At 40.6% G+C, this 24,259-nt stretch overlaps 1 protein-coding gene across 4 annotated transcripts in view; it reads left to right on the forward strand.

The window, feature by feature from the left end:
* The first annotated feature begins 9,688 nt into the window (after nucleotides 1–9,688).
* Nucleotides 9,689–24,259, forward strand: part of BLMH (bleomycin hydrolase) — a 41,438-nt gene continuing 26,867 nt past the window's right edge. Inside the window, exons 1-6 of one of the 4 annotated variants that reach the window (XM_061175083.1) lie at nucleotides 9,689–9,908; nucleotides 10,205–10,402; nucleotides 13,623–13,732; nucleotides 14,566–14,707; nucleotides 15,304–15,392; nucleotides 16,696–16,788. In XM_061175083.1, coding sequence (XP_061031066.1) covers nucleotides 9,869–9,908; nucleotides 10,205–10,402; nucleotides 13,623–13,732; nucleotides 14,566–14,707; nucleotides 15,304–15,392; nucleotides 16,696–16,788 — 672 coding nt within the window. In that variant the 5' untranslated portion in view covers nucleotides 9,689–9,868. Of the gene's footprint in view, nucleotides 9,909–10,201; nucleotides 10,403–13,622; nucleotides 13,733–14,565; nucleotides 14,708–15,303; nucleotides 15,393–16,695; nucleotides 16,789–24,259 lie in introns of all 4 variants that reach the window. The other 3 variants (XM_061175084.1, XM_061175082.1, XM_061175085.1) reach the window with 3 other exon arrangements.

A 24,259-nucleotide genomic window follows, 5' to 3' on the forward strand; every position in this document is an offset into this window, starting at 1 on the left:
AACATTTGAATTCAAATCGAAATTAGATTTAGGAGATAGGGAGGAAAAAGAGGATGGGTAAAACAGGAGGGGTGCGGAGAGAGAGGGAGACAGACAGACAAGAAGAACAACTTAAAAGTGCCTGCAATGAGATCTGCCATTCAGCTGAAAGAACATGTGCCCTGAAGTGAGCATTAGATGAGGAGGAGAATCAGCTCCCCTGGCCAGTCCCAGTTAGTTCCCTCCTGGCTCTCAAAGTGTGAGCATCTCATGTGCTGAGGATGAATCTAGTGCTCACGATTTGCCAACTACTTCATTTGGTTCTCAACTGAAGAAACAGCAATCTCTCCCCATACTGGAATAGAAACCTGCCCTGCAGTGCTTATTAAGAGGAGGTGTTTGGGTCTCTGAAGTGATACTTTCCCAAAGAATTTCCAAGGATAGTGTTGACTATAGTCTATTTTTGCCTGACTTTGGAACTTTATCTCTGAGTAAGCTGCAACCCACTTGTATCACTGAACATGACCCGGGTCAAAGGGAGTAGCTGGATTCCTATAGCTGTAACGCAACTCTGCTGCATATATTCAACATTGCTCATGGAAAAGTTTCAGCTACCAGATGTACATGAAGCTACCACATGTACGAACAGAAAAACAGGCCTCTCCTCCTGGCTCAGCCACTAATGAGCTGCTCAGCTCAAGGGTGTCACATAATCTTTCAGAGACTCTGAACTAAGGGACTATACCAAAAGACAATCTCTAAGATCCTGCGAGCCCTCATATTATATGACTGACATTAAAAAAAAAAAAATTTAATGGTAACAAAACTTAGGAAGTCTTATTACTTCCTTGTGTGTCATTCTGCAAACTGTATGTTCCTCTTGCAACAGATTCTCATCCCAAAACAGGTCATTTTTCACTCCAGCTGTCTTTTGTAGGCAGTTTATAGGCAGCTCAAGGGCATCATTTAAAACATTGCACTAAAGAGGATATAGACTTTGCTGTCGATAAAGAATCATAGCCTTGAATTCCTGAATTTTATAGTTATGGTACTCATAAAAGTGTTTAATAACAAACTTGGCTCACTTGGAAATCACCAGTCTAAAGGACTTTGCCCCAATTTGACAGGTGGATCATATTTGTTTTTAAGAAAATATTTAGCGATTTATTAACAATTTCATATTTCTGCTTAAGATTTCTGCACAACCTCTTTATGATTCTACAATGCTATTAAGCATCTATTAAGCTATTAAGGCTTCTATCATTGATCCTTGTTTGTCATGATGAGTGGTCATCATGATTTTCTACCTATATTAGACCAATTAAAATGGGCCAATGCGAAAACTTAACAGCTGCATATGTATGGGCCCAAGAAAAACTTCCTGATTATGTTCCATTTGTCAAAGCCTAGAGTAAAAGCACCTATAAAACTAAACCATCCACAAATGGAATATCCACAATGGTTACTTCACTGCAAATTGAAAAATGACACACAACGCTCAGCAATTTATAAATCTGCAAGTTTTTTATTTAAACTGACATGTCTCAAGTACCTGTTTCAAAATTCTTTCACTTACATTATATCTTTTGATCCTTAGGCTTACAGAGCCTGAACTCTTAGTCTCTGGAATCAGACTACCTAGGTATATATCCAAATTCTACCACTTTACTAGCTGTGTGGTGATAGGCAAGTTACCTAACCTCTCTGTTCCTGCATTCCCTCATCTATAAAATGGGGATAGAAATAGAATCTACCTCCTCACTTATGGTTACTATGAGGATTAAATGAGATGAGACATGTACACTGTAAGACTCACTAAGCACTCACTGAATTTTAGCTATTATAGCGACTATCCCACTTTTCAGAAGAAGAAACTGAGCCTCAGATTAAATGATTTTTTACACCTATAAACAGGAGTTGGGAATTAAAAACAAGGTCTAATGAACTTCAAACCTTGGCCTCTTAACTCCACATTGCTTTTCTTATTTAACGGAAGAAACCAGGCTTTCTAACAGAGAGCTTTTAAGGAACATATTCTTTTCTTTTTTTAGTCCTAAAAAGAGAGGACAAGTTTTTCATCTACTTTCAGGGTGAGATGCATATTATCTTTTTTTAGTTTTTCATTTGCCCGGTGAATGTGTTCAGTTTTACTTTTTTTTTTAATTTTTAAAAAAATTTTATTTATTTATTTATTTATTTATTTATGGCTGTGTTGGGTCTTCGTTTCTGTGCAAGGGCTTTCTCTAGTTGCGACAAGCGGGGGCCACTCTTCATCGCGATGCGCGGGCCTCTCACTATCGCGGCCTCTCTTGTTGCGGAGCACAGGCTCCAGATGCGCAGGCTCAGTAATTGTGGCTCACGGGCCCAGTTGCTGCGCCGCATGTGGGATCTTCCCAGACCAGGGCTCAAACCCATGTCCCCTGCATTGGCAGGCAGATTCTCAACCACTGCGCCACCAGGGAAGCCCCAGTTTTACTTTTATCTGATGAATTATTCTTGGAACAAGGAAGAAAGAAAATTAAATGAAAGAAAAATAAAATGAGATGCACAAATGGGAATCTGATGAGAAAATATTATAAAGAATGTGCATTAGGAAAGGTGGATTTGAGTCACCACCCCCTTCGTGTTAACTTTATTTCTCAGATTTTTATACTTTGTCTCAAGAAACACCTCTGAAAAGAGTACAAGAATGTCATAATTATTACACTTAAATATTTGCTTAAGATAGCAAAGAATGTAGTTCATGAACAAAAGAAGAAATAAAGAAAGCTCTGGTTTTGTTCATTGCACGATTAAGGAAAACCAGTCTAACAGCATTCCTAAAAGGAAACCGGGATCTATGGTCTCCAATGATGTTTATTATTTTCTCTCAAGTCCAATTTCTCCTTTTTAATCTCTATCATTTTCTCTTCCATGTGCCTTTCTTTTCCTTTCATACTCATCTCAATCTTTCTGTGATTCTACAATTTAGGTTTTGGTGATCACAGGTGATCATTTTCTAAAAACGATTAGTTCAAAGAGAAGCATTTTCAGACTAGCCCAGCTAGGGCCTCCTTGTGGCTAGATCTTCACAGTGTTATATCGGTTCCTTATTTTGTTGTTGTTCACAAGGATCTGGCAAAAGGAAAGAAAAACAGGGGCAATTTCCCTGCATCTTCCAGAATACGGTTTTAACCCCCAATGGGCACAATTGGCTCTCCGCGTTTGGCCCCTGCCTTCTCGCTCTTTAGTTCCAACTATGCTCAGTGTCTACAGTTCCCAGAGACTTGCTGCCTTAAATTCTTCTTAAAAGCCATTACCTCCAAGTAGAATGCCTTTCCTCATTATTATCATTTAACAAACCCCTAATTGTTCCAAATTCAAATCATCTCTCCTCTCTTCCAAGGAGCTCTCCCTAAAGCTCCCGGTCTGACTTACATATTCTTCTTTCATGCTTCTTTCATGTACACCATGCAAACCTCTACCAGAGCATAATGGTTAGGGTTAGGATTGGGGTTAGGGTGATTCACCTCCAAAACATATCCCATTTTCATCCACTTCCTTTCATCTCCACTGCTGTCCTCTTGATCTCGGTCACCAGTTACCTTTTGCCGGGACAATTATAGTCTCCTAACAGGTCTCCGGCCTACATTCCCATCTCCCTTCAGTCTCTCATTTACACTGCAGCTAGAGTGACCTTTTTAAGAAGAAATATTTCATATATACAAAAATATAGATAATGTATGAAATCAGGTGTAACAAATAAGATGAAACCCATGTACCCACCACCAGTTTAAGAAACACAATATTGCCAATACCTTTGAAGCTGGCTGTGTCTCTTTCCCAAAGGCAAACACTACCTTAAATTTGATGTTTAATATTCCCTTGTTTTCTTTTTTTAACATCTTCATTGGATTATAATTGCTTTACATTGTTTAACATTATTAGTTGCTGCTGTATAACAAAGTGAATCAGCTATACATATACATATATCCCCATATCTCCTCCCTCTTGCGTCCCCCTCCCACCCTCCCTATCCCACCCCTCTAGGTGGCCACAAAGCTCCGAGCTGATCTCCCTGTGCTATGCAGCTGCTTCCCACTAGCTATCTATTTCACATTTGATAGTGTATATATGTCCATGCCACTCTCACTTCTTCCCAGCTTACCCTTCCCCCTCCTCGTGTCCTCAAGTCCATTCTCTACATCTGCATCTTTATTCCTGTCCTGCCCTTAGGTTCTTCAGAACCTTTTTTTTTTAGATTCCATACATATGTGTTAGCATACAGTATTTGTTTTTCTCTTTCTGACTTACTTCACTCTGTATGACAGACTCTAGGTCCATCCACCTCACTACAAATAACTCAATTTTGTTTCTTTTTATGGCTGAGTAATATTCCATTGTATATATGTGCCACATCTTCTTTATCCATTCATCTGTCGATGGACACTTTAGGTTGCTTCCAGGTCCTGGCTACTGTAAATAGAGCTGCAATGAACATTGTGGTACATGACTCTTTTTGAATTATGGTTTTCTCAGGGTATATGCCCAGTAGTGGGATTGCTGGGTCATATGGTAGTTCTATTTTTAGTTTTTTAACCTCCATACTGTTCTCCATAGTGGCTGTATCAACTTAACACTCCCACCAACAGTGCAAGAGGGTTCCCTTTTCTTCATGCCCTCTCCATCATTTATTGTTTGTAGATTTTTTGATGATGGCCATTCTGACCGGTGTGAGGTGATACCTCATTGTAGCTTTTTTTTTTTTTTTTTTTTTTAATTTATTTATTTATGGCTGTGTTGGGTCTTCGTTTCTGTGCGAGGGCTTTCTCTAGTTGCGGCAAGTGGGGGCCACTCTTCATCGCGGTGCGCGGGCCTCTCACTATCGCGGCCTCTCTTGTTGCGGAGCACAGGCGCCAGACGCGCAGGCTCAGCAATTGTGGCTCACGGGCCTAGTCGCTCTGCGGCATGTGGGATCTTCCCAGACCAGGGCTTGAACCCGTGTCCCCTGCATTGGCAGGCAGATTCTCAACCACTGCGCCACCAGGGAAGCCCTCATTGTAGTTTTGATTTGCATTTCTCTAATGATTAGTGATGTTGAGCCTCCTTTCATGTGTTTGTTGGCAGTCTGTACATCTTCTTTGGAGAAATATCTATTTAGGTCTTCTGCCCATTTTTGGATTGGGTTGTTTGTTTTTTTGATATTGAGCTGCATGAGCTGCTTGTATATTCCCTTGTTTTAAAAACAAATTCTTTTACCATGTATGTCTGTATGTCTACACAATACATTACGTAATTTTGTTGTTGAACTTTTAAAAGGTGGTTGTGTGTCATTTGCTTTGCAATTTCCTCTTTGCACTCAACATAATGTTTCTGAAATTCACCCACGTTGATTTTCATCTTCTCTGTAATAGTCCAGTGTATGAATATGTCACAATTCACAATTCACACACACTCCTGTTGATGAACTATTGGGTTTTTTCCAGGTTCTATGCAATCACCAGCAATGCTCACATAAACAGTCATGACTGTGACGCCTAGGGCACGTATGCAAGAATTTCTCTAGGGCAGGGCTGTCCAATGGAACTTACTGTGATGATGAAAGAGTTCTGTATCTATGCTCTCCAATATAGTAGCCGCGCGTCATTACTGAGCACTTGGAATGTGACTACTACTATTGAGAAAGTAGATTTTTAACTTTAATCTTAATGAATAAATTAAATAGCCACAAGTGGCTAGTGGCTACCATACTGGACAGTGTAGTTTTCGAATACAAACCCAGGAATAAAGTTTCTGGGCTATAGAGTACTTGCATCTTCAACTTTACAAATATTGACAAATGTTTTCCAACTTGGTAATATTATTTATATCTCCTCAAGCAGTATGTAAGAATTGCTAATATTACTTTTTAATACCTGCCTTTAAAATTTTTGCCTATCAAGAGATAACATGGCATCTTATTAAAATTTTATTGTGCATTTCCAACATTACTGTTGCCATTCATTCTTCCTTTTGTGTGAAATGCCTGTTAGGTCTTTTTTCCATTTTTTATTGGGTTTTTTGTCTTTTTCCTACTGATGCTTAGGAGTTCTCTACATATTTTTAGTATTATTTTTTAATTTGCCTTGACACTGGATCTGTTTAACTAGGGAAGCCCCATAGAAGCGATAGGCAGAAGGCATATCTGCAACGGCAGGTGATGCCACTCACTGAATTTATATGGATTTTCTTTTCTAAAATTGTGGATTCATGCTAGAATTCTGCTTCTTGTAGCTTTGTTCCATGAGATGTCACAGGGCTCAACAGTATCTTTTCCGGATGGAGTTAGAGGGTAGTTCTGAACAATCCTACTCTTAGGGAAACGTCTTCCTGGCTCGGTCATCTGGGGCAGACCCATTGGAAAACCAGCTTTCCTCTGCTCTTCTTCTCCGTGCCCAAACAGGGGCTGAGTGTATGGGTGTGAGTTGCTGGGTGGGAAAGTGATACTAAGGGTGACACCCTGGCAATGAGGGCAGAGCAGGAGACCTGGCAAAGTGATGATGATAGGAATTTCTGGGCATGGGGTGGGGAAATGTAGTCATTGGCATGAAAAGGGTAGCAGTAGCTGTAAAACTGGCCCCTCCACCTTCTCCAGTGATTCCATCCCTCCTCTTTCCCAGTGCTTATATTCTAGTAATTGTACCTTCTCTGCCACATATTTAATCTCTCATCTGTACTGGTTCCTGCCTTTCACCCTCCAGGTAGACATTAGTTTTCCTTTTCTCCCAAAAGACCTTCCCTGGTATTTCCTTCCCTCTCAACTTAACTGCAATGTGGTGGCTTCTGCCCACCCCAACATTGACTGAAGCTGTCCTCTCTAAGGTCGCCTCTGATGTAGTTACTAAACTTTTCTGGAGCTTTCAGGCCTATTCACCATCTTCTCCTTGCCTTCCTGGGATTCCAGGGCATAACTCTATGGGTCTTCTCCCTCTCTCACTGCTCTTTCTGTGATTCACTGCTGGCTTCTCTGTCTTCACCCATTCTTTAATGTCACTATTTCCAGAGTTAATGGTACCCCCTTATGGTATCCTTGTAACAAGCATTAAAAGGTGCACCATAATCTGATTGGGCACAGCCCTGGGCCAGGGCGTGTGGCTTCAGGTCCCATTCACCCCACTCAGCCTGGTACACTTGTGCCATTAACACCCTGCACAACAGCATGCAGCTGCCCAGGGTACAATTCTTGGTGCTCATCTTTTTTTGCTTTATTCTCTTTCTCTGTGCAACCTTGTTGACTTTCATGGTTCGAAGACCTATGTAAGTCTAGACATCTTTTAATCTTCCTCCTGGACTTCTTTTCCTGGGTGTCCTGTGGGCATCCCAAACTTGCCAAGGCCCAAACTAATTTCATTACCCACTCACTTGCATATTCCCAAACATATCCATTTTTCTGCATTCCTTCTCTAAGTTAATGACACCACCATGCTTTCACTCATCAAGTGAAAACTTCCAGATTATCTGTGCTTCCTCCTTTTCCACAGTTTAAAGCTTCTATCATCCCCCAAGTGCACTGCTGGATTAGCCTTCTAACTAGTTTCCCTAGGTCCAGAATCTCTCCCCTCCAAATCACTCTCCCCACTGCTCTTGCATTTCTTTCTTTACATAGAAATGAGCATATTGTTCCCTTGTTCAAAAACCTACATTGGCTTCTAGTTAACCATAAGATAAAGTCCAGATACTCAGGCATGGCATACAAAAGCCTTCATATTCTGGCCCAAATCTACCTTTCCAGTCCTACACTTTGTCCCTGATCTTAACACCTTCCCTGATCTTAACCACATCACACTATGATGCACAGTTTCTTGAACATAATTTTGCCACATGCTTTAATGCTCCAGTGCCTTTGCTGGTGCCTTGCATGCCCTTCCTCTGTGTTTTGCCTTGTGAAACCCCATCATCCACTCTTTAAGACTATGCTCACTGTGACCCCTTTTTTCAGGCACCACTGGTCCAATTAACAGCTCCTTCCTCACTGCTTTTACATCTCTATTGTTATGTTAATACAGATTCTCCAAAAGTTATTTTGCATCTTTTTCACTACATTGTGTGTTTCTTAAGGGCAAGTTTAAGCTTGTTGGTCTCCATATCATCAGCAGTTTGCCCAGTGACTGTACATGGTAGATATTGAATAAAATTTTTTGAGTTGAATTGGGCAGGATGCTTGAACATCATTTTGTGAAAGGACCAATGATTTCTTTCAGCATAATTTTCAACCTGTTCCTTTTCTTCAGACATCAGAAGAATCTCAGAATGGGACAGCTGATGGGCCCTGTTGGAGACAGTTGCTATGTCATATCCCCAAACTTTGGCTAGGTCTCTCTAGGGACACAGAGACTGTGATTTCTCAAATGACTGATTGGTGTCTGAGTATGGTTTTTCCCCAGATATTAGAGTTTCTTAGAATCAGAGATTATTTTCAATCTAGGACCTAGATGCTAGGTTCCACAGAAGACTCTCACTGCTCTGAGTAGCAGAGTCAGGCTTTTCAGTGGTAGACAGATCTATCTGGATTTGTTTCATCACCTTTGGGTCCCATCCCAACATCTCACTAAGGTTTGAGATTTTAGAGCACGAAAAACAACATAAAAAGGCTTCACTATCTCAAAACCTTGTTAAACCTCTCAGTTATCCTGAAAGCCTGGGGAGGAGGGCCCGCTCATTTGAAGGTTTTGTAGAGGGCTGGACAAACAGTATCGATGCATCAGACTGACTTCTGTCACTTCCCTTAGCTAGGTAGGACACACTCACTGACTCCATGAAGCCCAGAATGGGTAGTTTCCTTGAAATTAGCAATTATATGTTTTTTATGTTGTTGGTTTTTTTTTTTTTTTTTTTTTGGCTGCTTTGGGTTTTTTGGCTGCGCGCAGGCTTTCCCTAGTTGCCGCGAGCGGGTGCTACTCTTCCACGCAGTGCGTGGGCTTCTCATTGTGGTGGCTTCTCTTGTTGTGGACCACGGGCTCTAGGCACGCAGGCTTCAGTAGTTGCAGCATGTGGGCTCAGTACTTGTGGCTCGCATGGGCTTAGTTGCTCCGCGTCATGTGGGATCTTCCCGGACCAGGGATCGAACCCGTGTCTCCTGCATGGGCAGGCAGATTCTTAACCACTGCGCCACCAGGGAAGTCCCAGCAATTGTATGTTTGTAGAACCCGGGTAGCAACTGAGTGGGTAGGAAAGAGCTTGATTCCAATTTCCCCTCAACACAAAAACATTGCCATTGAAAGTGCAGTGACTGGTCAGCGAAGGATGCCTATTGGAAGAGCCTCTGGGTTCATTTCTGAAACGAGTCAACCCATCCTAAGCCCAGTGCTTAATTATGCGGTCCCTGAGCCCGTCCTACCGCCTTGGAGCCCCCTTTTGGCCTCTGAAAAGGCTTCATGGGGCCAATTTCACAATGCTAGGGTATTCGGTCTCCGGGCCCAGCATGGAACCCCTCGAGTTCCACGCTCGGGGCTGACCTTATCCCAGGAGGGCGCCCCGGTGGTCAGGAAGCGTAATCACGGCTGGCTGTAGACGCCGGCGCCGCCTGGGCGGACGCCGGGGAGCGCGGATGGAGAGCGTGGGCCTGAGCCGAGGGGGCCCGCCCGGGGCGGGGGCGCGGGCGACTGCAGCGCGTCAGCGACCCGCCCCCTCGGCCCTCCCACGGGCGGGGCCAGCCCCGATGGCGCTGACTCAGCAACGCGTGGGGGGAGTTTTGTCCCTCCGCGGACCCCGTTTCTCTCAGCCCTCCGCCACCGCTGAGCCGGTTTCCTCTTTCCGGCGGTCGGGGTGCGAGAGGCAGGTCGGGCAGCTTAGGCAGCGAACGGCTGTGCAGCCCCGGTTCTTGCCTGAGGACCCCGAAACTACCGTTCCCCCGCCGGGCAGCGTGGGCGCCATGAACGACGCGGGTGAGGCTCCGCTCTTCCCCGCCGAGGGTAAGCCGGGGGGCGCGGGTGGCCCCTGGGGACTCAGCTGCGCCCCGGAGGCCCGGCGGCGGGGAAGGGCCGGGGCCGGGACCCGGGGCGATGGTGAGGGTGGAGCTTTCTGGGTGGGCTGGAGCGGCCCGGAGGGAGGCAGCATCGTGGGCGAGGACGCCGGTGAAGGGCTTCTCCGCTGCTATGGTCACCTCGGGATGCTCTTACCAAGTTAGAGCCCGAGTGTGGGAGTCCCGGATCAGCCCTTCTCAGCCTCTTTTTGATGTTATAATCAATCCTGTTTGGTTTTTTAGCAGGACTGAATTCGGAGAAGGTAGCTGCTCTGCTTCAGAAACTGAATTCCGATCCTCAGTTCGTACTGGCCCAGAATGTCGGCACCACCCACGACCTCCTGGACATCTGTCTGAAGAGGGCCACGGTCCAGGGTGTTCAGCATGTGTTCCAGCACGCCGTGCATCCTGAAGGCAAGCCCGTCAGCAACCAGAAGAGCTCAGGTGAGGTCTTCAAACTTCTTGCACACTTCCCTTGACTTTGTTGACAGCGTCCCATTGTGGTGTCTTACCTAAGAATGGCCTTAGGGAAGAAGACGTTTGGATAGAAAGAAGTTGTAGTAAATTTTTAGAGAACAGACGCCAAGTACAGGCAGGTCCAAGAAGGTTACTTTGTGACTTGTTTTGGTGCTCTGTGGTTCGTTAGTATATTTGATTTGAGCACTAAAGTGACTGAGTAACCCATGGTCATCTGTTTGAATGTAATTCACGATATTCTGTCCTGAAGTTATGTGACTGCAGCCCCATGTCTTGGAGATACATATTCTTGGTACGAAACAGATCATGCAAAAAGGTTCATGCCCTAGAGGACACCTCCACGTTGCCCTGAAGGCCATGTACAAATGTATGGGATGGAAAAGACACAATGTAATTGCATCAAAATGTCATCAAATGTTATTTTTAAGTGTATCTTTTGGTTGCAATTTGAACACATGTGCTAATGGGCTAAGTTACCACCAGTAGACTAGTTTGTAATACAGAAAAATACTCATTTCTCATGCCTTGCAGGTCAAGAGCTCTTGCTTTGCTATCTGCTATCTAGCACCACTAGAAAACAGAAAAACAGCTACAGTGAAAGATGGGTTATCCAGGAATCTAAATAAGGACATTCTCGTGGCAGAATTGTATAAAAGGACTTTTTAAAGTCTATCCATTTTAAAACTACTCCCAGTCTATTTATTTTGGCAGAAAGCAGATCAGTGCTTGCTTAAAGCCAGTCAGAACTCAAAGTGTACATTTATAACATGGATGTATTTTATTGTATGTAAATTATACCTCAGTAAAGTTCATTTGTAAGTTTTAAGAAAAAATTATGATCTTGCAATAATTAATGTTTTACCACAGTAGAAAGTGCTTGGGGTGGTGTGGCCTGTCAGGCTACAGATTATCCAGTTAGATCCGGTTAGTAATGTTATTAGTGGTCCTACATGGTTTAGATTGCAGTGCCCTTTTAGGGAAAAGCCTGGAAATGTTCATCTGGAACAGATCATGTCTTATATATCCTGTAGTGTCACTTTTATTTGCAAAAGGTACAAATAGCACATGAGCTATGTAGGTTATTTTCCTGCAGTTTTCACATTAACAGTTCATCCAGATTTCCTCACTAGGAAATAATAGTGTGCATATGAGAGAGGTGGCATACAGATAAAACCAAGGTAGAGATGAGCTATACTAAGTCATTAGTGACTTTTAAAAAAAATTTTATTTATTTTATTTATTTTTGGCTGCATTGGGTCTTCATTGCTGCACGTGGGCTGTTCTCTAGTTGAGGTGAATGGGGGCTACTCTTCATTGCGGTGCGCAGGCTTCTCATTGCGATGGCTTCTCTTGTTGTGGAGCACGGGCTCTATGCGTGCGGGCTTCAGTAGTTGTGGTACTCGGGCTCAGTAGTTGTGACTCGCAGGCTGTAGAGCGCAGGCTCAGTAGTTGTGGTGCACGGGCTTAGTTGCCCCGAGGCATTTGGGATCTTCCTGGACTAGGGCTCGAACTCGTGTCCCCTGCATTGGCAGGTGGATTCTTAACCACTGTGCCACCAGGGAAGCCCCATTAGTGACTTTTGAAAAACACTGTGTGTAGTTACTTATTTTTAATTATTTCTTCTTCTTGTAAGATTACTGTTGTTCAATGTAGAATATTTGCAAAATACCGATGAGTAAGTATTCTGTCAGGTCTTTATTCTGTGTGTGTGTGTTTAATATGTGTGATACCTTACATATTGTTAGGTAACCTACCTACCTTTTTCACTTACCAATATATTGTGAACGTATTTTCATATTAGTAAAAAAGTTATGCCCAGATAAAAGTCAAGGTTTTTCCCCTCTGAATCTTCCTTAGAAAAGAGTTAGAAAAGAGTGAGGCTTTACAAAGACTTTGATAATGAGCATTCTCAGTTAATTTAATTTGAAGTAAAGTACATTCTGGCAAAGACATTAATTACTCTGAAATGACCTTGATCCATGCTAGTTTGGGATGCTTATGGAGATCATTTGATTGAATCAGTTTTTTTAAAAAGCAGAAAATTTGAATGCAGTATTTTTCTAGGACATGACCTCACGTGTAAATGTTGGATATCCTTGTAAATAGACCTCTAAAGATCACTTAAGATGAAGTACAGAAGTACAGAAGATGGTGACGTTGTGGAGTTTGTGATTATCCACTTACAGGACAAATGACAAATATGATTATATGGTTGAGTGGTGGCATAACATTTTTTAGGGACAGCATTATGCATGGATTCAAAGCATTGCTGTGACTCAAACATAGTAGATGGAAGAAAGATGATGTGTTCTGTTTGAAAGAGTGGGTCTAATAATGGTAAAGGCACTGATGCCAAGATGCACGTGAAAAGTGTGGATCAGTGTGAAAATGACATGTGAAAGTGGAAAAAACAATGCTTCTACATCAATTTATTATATTAATATGATTTTAAATATCTAAATATTAAAGCTACTAAATTAAATATTATAGGCAGACAGTTACTATTTCATCTATATTTTTAAGTGCTTATATAATCCAGTTAACTAAATAACTTTAAAAAAAAATTCTCGTTGGGGGCATGGGGATTGACTTATGTTAGAGTCATCTTATATTGAAGCATATACTATATATTCCACATTAAAGGGTAGAGACTTTTTAAAGGTTTTGCCATATATTGCCAGATTGCCTTCAGATATTTTTTTACCTGTTTAGATTCCTATCCAGGGTGTATAATAATGCTGTTTCCCAGGTCCTTGCCAATATTGGGCATTATTAAGTGAAAAATAATGTTTCTCCATTTAACAGGTGTCTTATGATGAACTTTAAAAAAATGTTTCTTGGCTATTTGTATCTTTTTTGACTATTAAATTAGCTGTTCATGATCTTTGCTCATGTTCCTCTACCAGTATTTCTTTTTCTAATGTAATTTTCTTAGGTGATTTATAATTGATTCTTTATGTGATACGTAAAGAGATTTTTTTTATATGTTAAGGATCTAAACCTTTGCATATATATTGCAGATAGTAAGTACTACCTTTCTTGTTTTTGTTTTTGTATCTTTCTGCTCTTTCTGATTTGGTCTTAAATTGTCCAAGATCTTGTCATGGATTCACTGTTGGGAAATACAGTTGGAACAATGTAATCTATGTGAACATTCATAATTTCTTGATTTGCTTTCTTTTTTCAGGGCGGTGCTGGATCTTTTCTTGTCTGAATGTTATGAGACTTCCATTCATGAGAAAATTAAATATTGAAGAATTTGAATTTAGTCAATCTTACCTCTTTTTCTGGGACAAGGTATGGGACTGATCTTGAAATACTCTTTTTGTTTCAATATCAACCTTGGTAGGGACTATCTCTTCGTTTCTTGCTTTTCTAGTTGTAGTCTGCCTTCCATTATATATGGGACAGCATTTATTCTGATTTCCAAAGAATCAAAAGTTGACTCTTTTCAAAGGCAGAACTACTTTTGGTTGGTAGGTGGCTACTTTTTGCAATGAAATAAGTCTGATGACTCACCTTACTACTTCCTTGTTTCTTTCTTATTTAAAATTTTTTATTTTGTTTTCAGTGATTTCCCCTTTTAGCATCTTTATGTAGATTATTTGTATTTCTAGGACCTAATTCCCTTTCTCCGGGTAATACTTGTCTGAAAAAGAGTAAATAATTTTATTCCAGTTTTTTATCTTTAAAGTGTATGTTATATGTGTCCATTAGATCTTTATTGATTGAAGGCTCTAAATATCAGATTTTTCTGTTTCAGAATAAAGCAGTGCCTTGTTTTGGATAAACTATTACAATGTGTACACACAGATAAAGGAAAACACTTCAGACATTCTCATGAAGCCAGATACTGCTTTTCCCCCCCCCCCCCCACACCACGTGACATGTGGGATCTTAGTTCCCCGACCAGGGATCGAACCCGTGCTCCCTGCAGTGGAAGTGCAGAGTCTTAACCACTGGACCCCCAGGGAAGCCCCAGAGATACTGCTTTGTAATTACCAACTTTAGTTTAAAAATACCTACTCTGTTGGGTCTACAGTAGTTCCAGGACTCATGTTCTGTTGATAATGCCAATAAAGATATTAGCTCTCTTCTCCTTTAATTTTATTTAACTTCTCTTACTCTAGGTTGAACGCTGTTATTTCTTTTTAAATGCTTTTGTGGACACAGCCCAGAAAAAGGAGCCTGAGGATGGTAGGCTGGTGCAGTATTTGCTTACGAATCCTGCAAATGATGGAGGACAATGGGATATGCTTGTCAATATTGTTGGTAAGAGCCTTCCTCTAATGAAACTGAAACCCAGCATGATCAAGCAAGGCTCTGTAGTTAGGCATAGGCCATTTCTTTGGTGGTTAAGTACAGAGTAGAACTGGTCCCCAGAGGGGTATACAGTTAGCTCCAAGAACCTTTATCTCACACTCTTACCTATTAAGTACCTTTCTTAAATTAGAGGTAAGGAGATAGGTACTGTGAAGGTTGAGTTAGAGAAGAAAAGGTTGTATTAAGTAGAACTAACTTTCTATGAAAAAGTTTATCTCTTATCCATTGATGTAATCAAGAAACTCATTGAAACTGCAGCTGTTTGAAAATGTCCTCATTCAAAAAATTGTCTTTTGGAGAAACTTCATCATGCTGAATACTTTACAAAGTGTGTTAGATTAAAAAGAACAGAATTAATTCAAGATAGATGGATAAATAGGCAGATTAAATGACCTGTTTAATAATATTGTAAGGTGTCATTAAGTTTTCTGAGTTAGACTAGCAAAATATGGCCTATTTTTAAAAGCAATAGCTATTTTTGCCAGGGTTCCTGACACTGGAGTATACGTTTACTTTATTGAACATTAAAATTTGTTTTCTTTTAGAAAAATACGGTGTTATCCCTAAGAAGTGCTTCCCTGAATCTTATACAACAGAGGCAACCAGAAGGATGAATGATATTCTGAATCACAAGGTACAGCATATGGAGCAGGGTGGGATTGCATGTCGTATACTTACCTTAAAACTCCTAACTGATTTTCCAGGGACATTCCTGGGCATTTCAGTATACACAGTCTGTGTACAAGATAGCTACTCAGTGTCTATCCAAGGCAGTGTAGCCTCATATTAACTTTAAAAATAATTGAGATTAGGGTGTTTTTTTTCCTTCTCTTTAAAAATCTCCCACTTTTATTTCTGTTGATTTTAATATTTTCATATGGGTACTGAGGAAAGAAAGTCCCATTCTCAGCCACCAGCATGCTAACTTGGTTCTAGTGGAGGTGGACTGGGGCAGCATTATGTTTTAGTAAAACCAAAAAGAACTCTTCGGAAGACTTCCTCAAAGAGTATGCAGAGTTCTGCGGCTTCCCCAAACTATATCAGTGTAGTTTATCCATTCACTTAACATTTGATGTAGTCACTGAACTGCTGTTTATTGCCTCAGTTGTCTTAATGAATCATTCTCTCTTCTCTACATAACCCATTTTCCCAAGGAGGATTGTGAATCCTACAGGGATGCTGCTCTGCCAGCCAGACATCTTTTTTAAGAACTGGGAGTTGCCAGAATCTGCTGTCTTGATCTATGAGGCTAAAATTGGATTTGTCATCCCTGGGAGAAAGACTACATTTTAAAATAAACTGTAAATGTGTTTCCTCAATATTAGAAGTAGGTTATTTTCCACCCAGGAAACTGGGGAATATTATCCACAGGCTAAAAGGTCATTAATAGTATAGCATTGGATTCCATTTCAGGTGGGAGCAAGATTCTCTTTAGCACAGTGGTTAGGTTTATGACTCACCTTTATCTTTGGCATCGCTCAAAATTGAAAACAAAAATGAAAAGTATATTGGGGGTTGGCATAGCCATGGTCATAATGATTTTACAGAGAAGAAATGGACAACCAGTAAAATTGTAAATTAAAATCTATTAGAGTGACTTAGTGGCATAATCAGCTTGTCTCTTGCTTTTTCCGAGGGTGATGGCATTATGGAATTACATGTTTTCCCCATCCCCAGACATGTATCACAGCGGGTCCCATCAGTTGCAGAGCAGGAGCAGTTCCATCTAGTATTTTGGGGGAATGATCTATGTCTTTTCTCCTTATGGAGAGTGTTTTTAGCTCTGTGTTTAAGTGGACTGGTTGGGGAAAAATGCATTTGCTTTTATGAATTTTGCCCGGGGTCTTGGCTGAGTTATACTTCAAAATAGAGCTAGCACTGGTCTATTAGGCTCATTTATAGTTGAATTTGGGTAACTGAATAAGTTTCTGTCATAGATGAGAGAATTCTGTATACGACTAAGGAACCTGGTACACAGCGGCGCAACCAAAGGCGAAATCTCAGCCACACAGGATGCCATGATGGAGGAGGTAATAACAATTATTTGGATTTTTTGTGACCCTTCTAAAGAACTCTCAGAATATTCCTATCTGTTACATTGATTGGGAAACGTGGTCATTGTAGTTAATGTTGAATTGAATTGAAAATTACTTATTTTAGGGACTTCCCTGGTGGTCCAGTGGGTAAGACCCTGAGCTCCCAATGTGGGGGACCTGGGTTCAAGCCCTGGTCAGGGAACTAGATCCCAGATGCATGCCGCAACTAAGTAGTCTGCATGCCGCAACTAGATATCCTGCATGCCACAACTAAGACCTGGTGCAGCCAAAATAAATAAATAAATAAATATTAAAATTAAAAAAAAAAGGGCTTCCCTGGTGGCGCAGTGGTTAAGAATCTGCCTGCCAATGCAGGGGACACGGGTTTGAGCCCTAGTCCGGGAAGATCCCACATGCCGCGGAGCAGCTAAGCCCATGTGCCACAACTACTGAGCCTGTGCTCTAGAGCCTGCGAGCCACAACTACTGAGCCCGCATGCCACAACTACTGAAGCCCGCGTGCCTAGAGCCCGTGCTCCGCAACAAGAGAAGCCACCGCAATGAGAAGCCCATGCACTGCAACAGAGAGTAGCCCCCGCTCGCCCCAACTAGAGAAAGCTCGCGTGCAGCAACGAAGATCCAATGCAGCCAAAAATAAATAAATAAAAAATAAAGTATAGAATCTTTAAAAAATAAAAGAAAGAAAATTACTTATTTTACAGCTGAAAAGGCTGAGGTATAAACTTTGCAGTTTAGTATGGGACTTGTACTTCTATTTCCCAATTTATTATTCTATAATTCACTCTTTTATTCGTTTCATAAATATTGAATACGTGCTATGAGTTTGCCACTGGGAATACAAAGATGAGAAAGACATGGTCTCTATTTTCAAGGAGCTCAATCTCTTGGTAAAAGAAACACATGAATAATTATAATAAATCCTATGCTAGAGATGTGTTATAAAGGATTTAGTGGTCATAGAGGAGGGAGTGACTAATTCAGTGAACTGAAGGTTTCATGGGGAAGATATTGGAACCAGCTCTTGAAAGAGCAGTAAAGATGTACCAGATGGGTAACTGGGAAAACCATTCCAGACAACAGGAATTGCATGTACAGTGGCATGAACAAAGGTGGACTCTTCAGAGAACAGGGTAGCTGAAACAAAACATTTTGTGAGTGTGTTTGGTAGTAAATTAAGCTAGAAAGGCAGAGCTGTGAGGGATCTTAGGTAGATGCCATGTCTTTTGGTTTTATTCTGTAGGAATAAAGACGAGAAGCTATCGTTGGTTATAACAGTTAAAATAATGTATGTGAAAACATTTTGGAAAACTTAAAAAGCATTAAACAAATATAAGGCAGTAATATTTATTATCAAGGCAGTTAAAAATCTTTATTACTAAATACTATTCATAATCCAGATGAATATGTATAAAACTGTGAAATCACTTGGAGAAAAGTACAAACATTTCCCTTTTTCATCTAGTGGGCCCATTACTAGGAATCACTCAATTAACAGCCCTTTCAAGACTGTTTGTATGGAATTAAGATGGCCTAAATTTTTTCACTGCAGTGCACAACATTAATGCTTCACTCGTGTTTTCCTTTGAATTTTAGAGAGGCAGCATAGTGTAGTCGAGAGCATGGTCTCTGGAGTCAGGCTATCTAATCTTCTCATTTAACAGCCATGTGACCTGAGACAGGTTCCTGAAGCTCTGAAGTCTCAGTTTGTTCAAGTGTAACACGTCTAGCTTGATACAATATTCATTTCTTAAATATTGTTCAGTGGATGAACACAGAGGTTTCATTTTGCTAGATACATTTAAATTATCTCATATTTACCTCTTTCTTTACTCCTTAAGTGTTCTTTGTTAAGAGAGGTATCTGATTGTAGTAGAAGAAAATAGGTTTTGGAGTAGGACATGGGTTTCAGTTCCGGCTCTATCACTTAACAGCTCTGTGATCTTGGATAAAATACTTAACCTGTCTGAGATTCCATTTGGGGTTTAAAATATATTTCTTATTGGATTTTTGTGGGGATCAAATAAGGAATTAAGTATAAGAGTATAAGGCATAGTGCCTGGTACATAGCAGTGGTCCAATAAATGTTAGTTTTCTTCCCTTCCTCCTTGGAATGATCTCTCCTGTTGAGGCCATATCTCCTGCATAATTTGCCTTTATTTATGATTATAGTAAGATGGTGGGGTGTAGTAAGGATGAAGGTTCTATAAAGAGTTATGGAAACGGGCTCAGATAATACTTATTGCAAATCACAAGCATTCTGTTGGCTTAAGATGTTTGCTTTAATGATCTTTTAAATGATATGTCTAAAATCCATGTTCTGACTCTGGGATTAGCTGATAAGAATTAGGGCAGGTTCACGTCCCTGACGGTCCAGTGGTTAAGACTCTGTGCTTCCAGTGCAGGGGGTGCAGGTTCGATCCCTTGTTGGGGAACTAGGATCCCACATGTGGTGTGGTGCGGCCAAAAGAAAAAAAAAAAATTAGGGCAGGTATATTTCACATATCTTTTCTCTCCTGTTCCTAACCTTGGAAAAATAGTATAACACCACCTTACCAAGTCCTGAGTATGGATGTTTTATAAATAGGGTTGTTTACTTAATGATTCTAGGTAAGCTGTTGACTACAGAATTCTGTGTGGTATAGGTCTTTAGATTTTTACAGTCCCCTAGATAACTCTTTATTTAACCTGACTCTTATGTAATGAAGAGTCTAGCTGTGGTTTTAAAGCCACAAATTAGTACCTATGTTTTGCCTAGCCTTGTAGGCACATCAAAATGATGACTTAACAGCCATGAAGCTCAGATAGCTTTGAATGAAATGTATTTATGCTAAAGGCATTCTTTCTAAGAGAAGAGAAGGGCAGGTTGTTTGTTGTGATGACGGACAAGGCAGATCTGGAACCGTGTAGTCACTTCTGTTGTAGTGTTTTCTTAGTGTGTCTACTCTCTTTTAGCCTCCAGATTCCCTTAGGATTATTAAATGTATTCTCTACCAAAACTCTGTCTGTTAAAAAACAAAACATAAAACAAAGACCAGAAACAATATTTATCAGTGCCGTAGGAAGAGACAGGGAGTCATTATGATTTACTCAGGAAATTCTATAGCAGTGGCTCTCAGGTCTTAAAAACAATATATGGGCTTAGGCTTGCTCCAGACCTAAGGTCAAGGTCATTTTCCTTGAGATTAGGGCCTAGTTATCTTTCTTTCAGAGGTATACCCATTTATTTTATTTTTTCAACTGAACAATTAACTTCTTAGTTTGAAACATACAACATATTTGAATTACATTTGCTAATCATTCTACCCTGTTGCACATTAGAGGCTTTTGAGTGTTACACCAGGAGCATGAATAATGCTTGTGCTTTTAAACTTTATAAATATAAGAAATTACATACTAACTAACACAGGGAAGGATGACATAGAAAGTCCTTGTGAGCCAAAGGTTATCACTGCTAACACTCTGGTGCATTTTCTTCCATATTTTTTTCATTTAAGATCGTATAAAAATAGCTTTAAAAAGGGATCCTATACACTGTTTTATAACTTGGTGTTTTCATTTTCTTTGTCTTTCTCTAAAGCCTATAGTTTCTTTTAATACAATTTTTAAAGGTTACTTTCCATTTACAGTTATTATAAGATATTGGCTGTATCCCCCATGTTGTACAATACATCCTTGAGCTTGTCTTATACCCATTAGTTTGCACCTCCCACTCCCCCGTCCCTGTATTGCCCCTCCCCCCCCACACTGGTAACCACTTGTTTGTTCTCTGTATCTGTGAGTCTGTTTCTTTTTTGTTATATTCACTAGTTTTTTGTATCTTTTAGATTCCACATGTAAGTGATATCATACAGTATTTTTCTGTCTGGCATTTCACTTAGCATAAATATCAAAAATAGAAGAAGATTTACAGTGAGAAGTCTTCTCACCCTATTCTCCATCCTTCCAATTACCATGTACCCCCAAATTAGTTTTATTAGTTTTTGTTATTAGTTTTAGCTATTAGTCATCCTTCCAGAGATTTTTTTTTTAAAAAACATAATAGAAATAGAATTTTTGAGTCAGGGAGAATATACATGTGTAATTTTGATATATAATGCCAAATTAACCTCTTTGGAGGGTCTATCAATTTACGCTCTCATCAGCAATATCTGACAGAACCTGTTTCCCTTTAGATTTATCAAGGCAGTGCATTTATCAAACAATCAGATCCTTACCGATCTGATAAGGTACACAGTTGACAGGTAAACAGTCTGATAGATAAACTATCTCATTGTAGTTTTAATTTATATTTTCTTACTTTGAGTGGGGCTAAGCATCTTTTCTGTGAACTGTCTATTCTTATCCTTTCCTTGTTTTTTTTCTTGGTCTTTTATCTATTTCTAGGTATTCCTTAAATGTTACAGAAATTAGCCCATTGTGATATGAGATGCAAAATTTTTTCTTAATTTGTTGCTTATCTGTGATATGCTTTTTTTTTTTGCTATGCAGAATTTTTTACTTATATATAGTCAAATTTGAAATTTTTTGTGGTTTTTAATTAGAAAAGCTTTTCTCGAATTATAAAAGAATTCTTCCATTTTTCTTCCAGTACTTATAGAGTTTTGATTTTTGTGTTTGAATCTCTGATCCATTTAGAATTTATCCTGGCATAGGGTATGAGATATGGATCTAACTTTTTTCCTCTCAAGGCTGCCCAGTTGACCCACATCTTTTCAAATAGTCCATCCTCTCCCTCCCCCTTAATTTGAGATGCCATCTATCATTTCTAAAGTCTCCAGGCATGCAATTATGTTCTTTTAGTGTGTTTATTCATCTGCCAGTAACTCTGTATTTTAGTTACTGAAGCTATTTATAGTGTTTTAGTGTTTGTAGAGTTAGCCCCATCTCATTGTTCTATTACTGTTTTCGTGGTGAATTTTGTTTTGGCATTTGTCGAGTTGTGGCATCTATAACATTAAAAGCTTCTCAGGTGATTCTCGTTTAAGAGCCACTGCTGCTAAGAAGTAACATTTTCTAATATGGTCTTCTCTTTTGGATTCTGGAAGAGGAAAGGAATTATTATTTTGATAGTGGTAGAGGACATTTCTGACACTGAAGAGGGGACTAACCTTTCCCTTGAGGTTCTTGAAGGAAATAGATTATGTTCACAAATTGCATTTCCCTTTTGAAGTAAAGCTGCACGTCAGGAGATTAAGTTAGTTAAATAGGTGAAACTGGAAGGAAGAGGTAGGAAGACCAGTTAGAAGCTGCAGCAGTCCAGGTGGTACTAATTTGGCCTGAACGAGGATAGTGACGATAGAAATGGAAATGAGAGAAATGTGAGATATCTCAGAGGAAAAATCTGTAGCACTTGGCAACTTATCTGCCAAGGATTCATCATTACAAATAACTTTAAGGTTTTAAGCCTGGCAACTGGGAGAATGCTGCTGTGGGTCACACACGTCAGTAAGAGAAGCTCTTTTCAGAGGCCACCGTGAAGAGGAGAAATATTGACTTCAGAGTGCCTAGTCCCAAGGCACTGTCCAGTTGGAAATAGGTTTCAAGCATATGGAAATCATTCCAAAGTTCAGGAAAGAGAATGATCTAGAAAAGTGATAGTGATGCTAGTACAGGTGGCTGAAGCCTTGCGAATTATTGAAATTCCTGAGGGAGAATGGAAGAATAGAATAGGTCTGAGTAAAGAATTCTGGAAAATAATGTTTCCATAAAACTTCTATTTCTATAAAAGTGAGTGCCAGAACTGTGTGATGTAGGTGCTGGTCATCAGTGTCAGATGCTGCAGACAGGCCAGAGACTCTGAGGACTGAGGAAAGGCTGCCGATTCCTGAGTAGGGGGTGTGTGGAATGGAGAAGGGAAGGAGCTAGGTGGAGAGGAGTCAGACCATGGCACGGAGAGGCAGGGAGTTTCAAGAAGCTCGGCAGTGCAGAGGAGAGAAGTTGATACGCATTTATTCCATAAGTATTTATTGAGTACCTACTAAATATTAAGCATGTTTTAAGCACTGTGGGTGCAGTGATGACTGAAACAGACCTGGTCCCTGCTCACATGGATTTTACATACTAGTGGAGGGAGACAGACGATACACAAGTAAATAAACAATCTGATGTGATATGTACTCCGAAGAACATAGAATGCGGTGATTGATAGGGTGGTTAAGAAAGGCCTTTCCAGGGCGTTCCCTGGCAGTCCAGTGTTAGGGCTTGGCTTTTACAGCTGTGGCCCCGGGGTTCAATCTCTGGTCAGGGAACTAAGATCCTGCAAGCCGTGGCACAGCCAAAAAAAAAAAAAAGGCCTTTCTGAGGTCAAATATGAGCTGAGATATGAATAGCAGGAAGAATCCATCCATTCAGAGATCTGGACATAGAGCATAGCAGGCTGAGGAGACAGTGGGTGCAAAAGCCCTAAGACAAGAAGAAGCTTGGTATTTTTGAGGAACAGAAAGAAGGCAGTGTGACTCGAGCTTGGAAAGAGGGTGGGAATGGCTGGAATAGATCTCGGAGGAAATGAAAACCGGCTAATATAGCACCTGTGAGCCATGGTAAGGATATTGCATTTTATTCTAAGTGAGCTAGGCACCGGGGAATTTAAGCTGAGGAGTGACATGGTTTAATTTTTGTTTTAAAAATATGCCACTCTGGCTGTTTTGAGAATGGATGGTAAAACAGTGGGAGAGGAAGTAGGGAGACCAGTTAGGAGGCTCTTGTGGTTGTGTAGATGAGCTATCATAGTGGTTCCGACCAGATTGATGAGAGTGAGGATTAAGAGAAATGAATACATTTGGGGGTGTATCTTGGAAGTGAAGCTGTCAGGACTTGCTGATGTGGAGGACAAGGAAGAGGGAAGAATTGGAGTGATGTATGGTATCTGAAGTAGGAGGGGTTACAGGTAGGAGAGAGGGCTTTTCGGCAGTGATGAGGAAACCTGTGTGTGGTAAGGGATAGCAGATGCGAATGAGAGAAGCAATAATTGAAGAAGCAAGGTTTTGGAGGAGGGAAAGAATAAATGTGCTCTAAAGTAGTGCTTTCAAACTTTAATGTACAGTCAAATCCCCTGGGGATCTTGTTAAAGTGCAGATTGATTCAGTAGGTCTGGGTGGGACTGGAGAGTCCGAATTTCTAACTATTTCTTTGATTCAACCACCACTCTAGAAGGAGTCTCAAGATGATCATTTGACTCTTAGTTATCATCTGTATGACCTCATTTCCCTTAACATCACAGAAGGGCACATACCCTTTAAGTGTACCTTTTTATGTCTTTCCCTGCCTGAAAATATATTTGGTGCCCCCAGAAAGTATCTCCTTCTCTGCCTGCTTTTGCAGGCACAGGTAAGATTTTTGTTTTTAAAACAGATCCTTGCCTTTCTTTCATTCCCCACCAGAAAGCAGTAGAGAGCTGTCTTCTCTCTCCTTTCTCTGCATTATCAGCAGTCACTAAGGTCTCTACT

This window comes from Eubalaena glacialis, chromosome 19 (assembly GCF_028564815.1).
Source record: "Eubalaena glacialis isolate mEubGla1 chromosome 19, mEubGla1.1.hap2.+ XY, whole genome shotgun sequence".
In the NCBI taxonomy this organism is placed as follows: Eukaryota; Metazoa; Chordata; class Mammalia; order Artiodactyla; family Balaenidae; genus Eubalaena; species Eubalaena glacialis.